The 6,303-nt window shown below is 35.2% G+C and overlaps 1 protein-coding gene across 1 annotated transcript; it reads left to right on the forward strand.

Annotated features, from left to right (window-relative positions):
• Positions 1 to 2,555: 2,555 nt before the first annotated feature.
• Positions 2,556 to 3,997, forward strand: LOC133806314 (uncharacterized). The gene is made up of 5 exons (XM_062244434.1): positions 2,556 to 2,872; positions 2,965 to 3,073; positions 3,167 to 3,395; positions 3,474 to 3,713; positions 3,798 to 3,997. The coding sequence occupies exons 1-5, from the start codon at positions 2,556 to 2,558 to the stop codon at positions 3,995 to 3,997; spliced, it is 1,095 nt and encodes a 364-aa protein (XP_062100418.1).
• The last annotated feature ends 2,306 nt before the right edge of the window (positions 3,998 to 6,303 follow it).

Consider the following 6,303-nt stretch of genomic DNA (forward strand, 5'->3'; position numbering starts at 1 on the left):
GGAATAGGAGATGAGGAAGCAATGATACTATGCTTAATTCTAGTGTTGAAATTTGAAAGTGATTGCCTACATTAAATATTGATTTAATTCCTTACTTTTCCTACCTATTGAATAATTACAAATCTGCCTAGGCCATAGTTTTGTTTATATGTGAGTTAGTTACAGTTAAAGGTATCCAAAAACTTTTATTTAATTTTTGGTGTGGAGAGGGGGTTTGATGTGGTGTTATTGGGTGTGCAACGTGGTTTAAAGATTAATTTTGAGCCAGTTAAATGGTGATTTTTTTTATTTATTTCAAGGCCATTTATAGCTTGCACCCCAAGTGTCTCTTTTATCTTCTATTTATTTTCTTTCTTTTTTGTAATTAACAGCATATGTTGTTTTGCAAGCTCATGGTTTTCTTGTATTAGAATTAGGGTCTCATTGTTAGGAGAACCTAGCTAGGAATATGCTTTTCTGTCTTGTCTTCCAAAGAAAGTAGGTTTAGTGCGATGCTAGGTTTTCACTGGAATCTTTGACATGGTTTAAAAGATAGTAATAACAAATTTTCTGATTTCTTTGTTTGAGTAATATGGTGTAAACTTATGAATTATTATTTCAATCATGTTGTGTTCTTATCAACTTTTCTTTTTGGCAGGTTCCGGGGATTCTTTTGGAAAGCAACTAGAATGGAAGGGTAATAATAAAGTATTTTGTTGCAAAATTTTCTTCACATTGCATGACATAATACATGAACTCAAAATAATCTTTGTTGTCTAAAATGCTTTGAAGAATGTGAGAAGCTTTTGTGAGTAGAAAGATAATTTAGATTATATGACATAACATCTGGGACTCGTTTCCAATTATAAGGCAGCCCAAAGCCATAAAGCAAGTCTGCTTGGCTAACAAACTTTGAGAGTTGGTTGTTTAATAAAAGTCTCTATTGGATGTTGACTAGTTTCCTTTCTGTAGTTTGAAATTTGGTTTCTTGTCAGTTTTCCTAATGAAGTATTAATGGCTGAAATTTATATTTTTATATTTCTCCATCACATGAAGACATTCCTAAAAACTGGGCTTAGCCAAAGTCACTGATTGAATTGTATGGAAGATTTCTATATTGTGGTAGTGAAAAGTTGTTTAAATACTGAAAAGTGTAATGAAAAGTTGTTCTGAGTCCTAAGTCACTGATTAAATACTCATTATCTTTTGTTTGAAGTAGCAGCCGACCACACCACCATCACACCATTACATTCCATTTGCTCTCAATCTGCAACATCTGAGGTGAGCTCTTTTTCTCACTCTCTCTACTTTACATTTTTGAATTCTTTGATTTGAATGTTTGATTTTGAAAACATGCGCTAATAAATTTAAAAGAGGCATTATTTATGAAGACATAGATGGTGATAGTTAAAATTATGATTAGATGGATGCGAAGAATGTAGACATTGACGATCTTGCTTCTTGGCCTGAGGCTGTTGAATCACATTATATTGGTCTTTTGTATGAAGAGGCCAAAAAAGGATTACAAACAACAACCTTGGACAAAAAAGGATGGCTAAAAATATAAAATACCTCAATTGAAATTCAAATTCAATCGGTTGAGAAAGGCACGTTGAGAATTTTCTCATCTTTTGGAACAAACTGGAATAGGATGGGATCCTCAAACAAATATTGTTACAGCAAGTGATGAAGTATGGGGCACTTATCTAAAGGTAATAGACTTATACTATACTTGTGTTGTTGATTATTTGATTATTCTAAATTCATGTTATGTAGTAATGTTGTGTGTTTTTGGATTTTTGTAGAAATATCCAAATGCACAGAGATTTCGAAAAAAAGGATTGCAACATTATGAGATGCTTGGAGAAATATTCAATAATACAACAGCCAATGGTGGTATGAGTTATGCCTTCACTCAACTTCCGCCATCTTCAGTTGAGGAACGCCAACAAGTGCGTCATTTTGTTGGCACTAGAGCACATGTTGATGTTGGTTTTGAATTTGATGGTGATAATTATGGAGAGGAAGAAGAAGTTACTAGTGTACATCGTCGACCTACTTCTGCTCCACCAGATGCACCAAAACTAAAAGAGAAAAAGAACAATGGGGCTAATTCTGCCTTCGACCAATTGATGGAAGAACTTGCAAAAAGTATTTTTGCTAAGACTGAGGCATCATTAACATAGAGTGAGACTATGCATAAGTATTATGAATTGAGAGAAAAAAGAATTAGCGAGGAAACCAGCAATGTCGCTAATACTTACAATGTGGAAGATTGTCAAAACATTCTCGATGGTATTCCAGATCTGGATAACAAAATATACCTCAAAGTGTTGCATGAGTTTGTAGAAACCCTAGAATGGCACGGAATATTCATGAGAATGAATGAGGAGCATCGACGTGCTTATCTTGATTCATTGTTGGAGTGATTTAATATTGTTTATTTATTATGACTTTGTCTTTTATGAACTACTAAACCATGAAGTTTACATTTTCATAGATAATGTGTAATGAACTTGACTTGGTGTTTATTGTCATGATTGAACTTTTATTATTGTCATAATTATGTACCTAAGATGGATGATTCGGATGAGGAGTTTGAAATATTATTTGGTGATACTTCTTCTTCATCAATCGAGGAATTAATTGGTCAAGTTCTCATGGCTAATCGAATACATGAGATGCAAAAATCTCAACAGATCAGACGGCCACTACGCACTTTAGATATATCTGGACGTCAATATTTACTTGAGCTGCTAAATGGACATCCTGATAGATTGTTTTACACAATTAGAGTGGACATTAATACTTTAAGATCTTTATGTCGTCGATTAGTTGAAATGGAAATCATAGAACATGACAGGGCAATTAGTGTTGAAGAAGTTGTTGTCATGTTTCTATGGATAGTAACACACAACCAACGAGTTAGGACTGTGGCCGAAAGATATCAACATTCGTAGAAACTATTTGTCATCAGTTTCACAGAGTGCTTGATGCATTGTGTTATTTAGGAAATGAAGTAATAAGGCCTCTTCACTTTAACAATGTGCAAGCAGAAATTCAAAATAATCTGAAGTATTTCCCATGGTTTAAGGTAAATTTTATTTATTAATTTTAATAAAATACTAGATATAATTCATATCAATTTAATTGAAGTTGGTAATGATTTATCTAATTTGTTCTGTAGGATTGTGTTGGAGCAATCGATGGTACTCATGTAAGTGCAGTTGCACCAGCTCTAAAACAACTTGCATATAGAGGAAGAAAAGTAGATGTAACACAAAATGTAATGGCTGCATGCACATTTAATATGATGTTTATTTATGTCTATGCTGGATGGGAAGGAACAACCAATGACTCTCGAGTGCTTCTTGATGTAATTAGAAAAGATAATAACTTTCCTATGCCACCGCCAGGTCTTAAATTACACTTGTCTTGATGCATTATAATTTTCTTTCACATTCCCTTGTTGATAATAAGTGATTTTAATATAGGCAAATACTATGTTGTTGATTCTGACTATCCAAATATGTCTGGGTTTCTAGCACCATATCGTGGTGAACGTTATCACTTGTGTCATTTTAGAGGAAGAGGGAACCATCCTAGAGGTGCGATGGAGTTATTCAATTATAGGCACTCATCATTGCATAATGTGATTGAACACTGTTTTGGACTTCTAAAAGACAGGTTTCAAATTTTGAAGTCAATGCCTCCATACTTGCTTGGAAAGCAACGTTGAATACCAATAGCATGTTGTGCTATCCTCAACTGGATCAAAATGCATTCTATTAATGATAGAATGTTTGAACAATATTCAGTTGATGCCACACCTATTGAAGATATTAAAGGAACTGAAAGCCAATCTAATACAACAATAGAAAACCAACAAGAAGGAGATGAAGCAGGAATTTCTGAGGCACCAGAGATTAATTTAAGCCAAGCTTATATGGCTCAGATGGAAAATGTTAGAGATGACACTACTGGACAAATGTGGCTTAGTTATAACAACAATGTTTAGTAAATTAAAAAAATGTAACTATAATTTAGAAAAAAAATCAAAATTAATGACAATACAATATTGTTATGAATTTAATGAATACACTATTGTTAAATTTTAATTTATTAATATATTTAAATTTTAATTAATTAAATTAATTGATAAATCAAAATTTAATATTACACAACCTATGTATATAAAATAAAATAATATTCAGATTTATCTATTCCAATCACGTATTAAGCTTCTGTTATATTTTCAAATTTAATACCAATCACAGATTCATTTTTTTAAAACTCAAAAACAGTTTACTGACATTGAACAAATCACATTTTCAAAAACATGTTTTTAGTCGATAAATTCAGATTTTCATTTCAGAATCCCACTTTTCAAAAATACAGTTTTCTAATCGCGAACCAATCAGACCCAAAGGCTTACGGACCGAGTCTTAGCCTCTGAGACGTTGAGTTCTACTAAACCTTGTATTAGGATCAATCCCTAGTCCTTAGGTTTGAGTTCCTGCACTCAAAACCCTCCCAAGGCTCAAAAACCCTTCAAGCGTCGTAGCCCAAAAAAAATAGTCCCTGCCCACCCAAAGTCAGAGAGCCCAAGGCTCTCCCCTATTTCCACACGCGTCGCAGCGCGCCTCAACAGGCGTCGCGGCTCAAATGGCCTGACAGCTCCTGCTTCTCTCTGCATTCACCAGAGCAGCGGCGCCCCAAGAACTGAGCTGCGGCTCGACATGAAAACTCTATTTTTTCTCAAGCCAAAACCCACCAAAAACCTATCCAAATATAGCCAAATCCCAAAATTAAAGTTCGCAATCAACTCAACAGCTCAAAACCATCGAAACCCAAGTTACAAACGAATCAAAAACTCATCAAAACCATAAAATCCAATCCAAGCTTAAGGAAACAAAACTCAAAAACTTAAAGCTTAAATTACCTCTGATTAAGTCATTTTTCAACTAAATCCTCAGGCTATCAAGCTTCTAATCTTCCCTAGAATCGATATGACTCTAACCTCACTTAAATTGCATTTGAAAATGCTAACGACGGTCAAGTGAGAGAACGGGAGAGAGATCGAGTGAGTTGAACGTGTTTTCTGTTTATGAGAGGTTACTTAGAGCTCAAGTAACCGTAAGCAAATCCTAAGGCTCGGGGTACCCAAAAACGCCCCCAAGGGTAAAATGGTCGAAATCCCTAGAACTCCCTCCTGATCTCACTAACTACAAATATATCCTCGAATATTTATTTCCATTACCCAATATCCCGGTAATGTACTAAATATCCAAAATATCCTTTGACTCACCCCAAGTCGAGTATTGGTCCCGTTGTGACTTTCCCGCTAACTTGCTCCCTACGATCGCCTCGTGCCGAGTAGCCCAAATATATCCACATAATAATGTGGTCTCTCACATATATGTACATATACTCCAAATATACTCATAGCGGGCCAAATTATGAAAATTTCCCTTCTGATAAGAAACGGGCCCACATGCATATTTAATACACCCAAACATGAAAATCTAGTCATATTATAATATAACTCACGTAATCATATAATAACATACATATATATCACATAACACATAATTTACCATCCTGTCCCCCTAATCAAAGCCCTAAGCCTTACTAGGTAATTTAGGGCATTACAACTATCCCTTCCTTACAGGAATTTTGTCCTTGAAATTTTACCTGAATAGCTCGGGATAATAATTCTGCTTAACTGACTCCAGCTCCTAGGTTGTTTCCTCGACCTTGTTGTTCCTCCATAATACCTTAACCAAATGTTTAGTCTTTTTCCTCAGGACCTTGTCCTTCCTGTCGAGTATCTGAGTCACGTCTGGTACATATTTCTGAAGGGTCAAAATATGGAATACATTGTGTACGGCTGACAGTGCTGGAGGTAAGGCCAATCTATAGCCCACATGACCGATCGTCTCCAGGATCTCAAATGGTCCCACAAATATAGGGCTCAACTTGCCCTTCTTCCCAAATCTTCTCGCCCATTTCCATTGTGAGACTCTAAGAAAAACATAGTCTCCAACTTGGAACTCCATGTTCCTGCATTTCGGATCAACATAACTTTTCTGTCTACTTTTAGAAGCTTTGATCTTCTCAATAGCCTCATTGGTCCTCTAAACTGCCTCAGGACTCAAGTATTTCCTTTCCCTTTTCTCATCCCAATGAATGGGTGATCTAAGTTTCCTACAGTTCAACATCTCATAAGGAGCCACTCCAATGGTCGACTGATAGTTGTTATTATAGGAAAACTCTATCAAAGGAAAATACTTACTCCATGATTCTTTAATGTCCAGCACACAT

Source organism: Humulus lupulus, chromosome X (assembly GCF_963169125.1).
Source record: "Humulus lupulus chromosome X, drHumLupu1.1, whole genome shotgun sequence".
NCBI lineage: Eukaryota > Viridiplantae > Streptophyta > Magnoliopsida > Rosales > Cannabaceae > Humulus > Humulus lupulus.

Bases quoted from the DNA above. Each gene is read 5' to 3' on its own strand.
- LOC133806314 (XM_062244434.1), top strand. From the start codon at position 2,556: ATGGATGATTCGGATGAGGAGTTTGAAATATTATTTGGTGATACTTCT. The intron at 3,396-3,473 runs GTCTTAAATTAC...ATTTTAATATAG, and splicing joins CTTTCCTATGCCACCGCCAG to GCAAATACTATGTTGTTGAT. The intron at 3,714-3,797 runs GTTGAATACCAA...AACAATATTCAG, and splicing joins ATACTTGCTTGGAAAGCAAC to TTGATGCCACACCTATTGAA.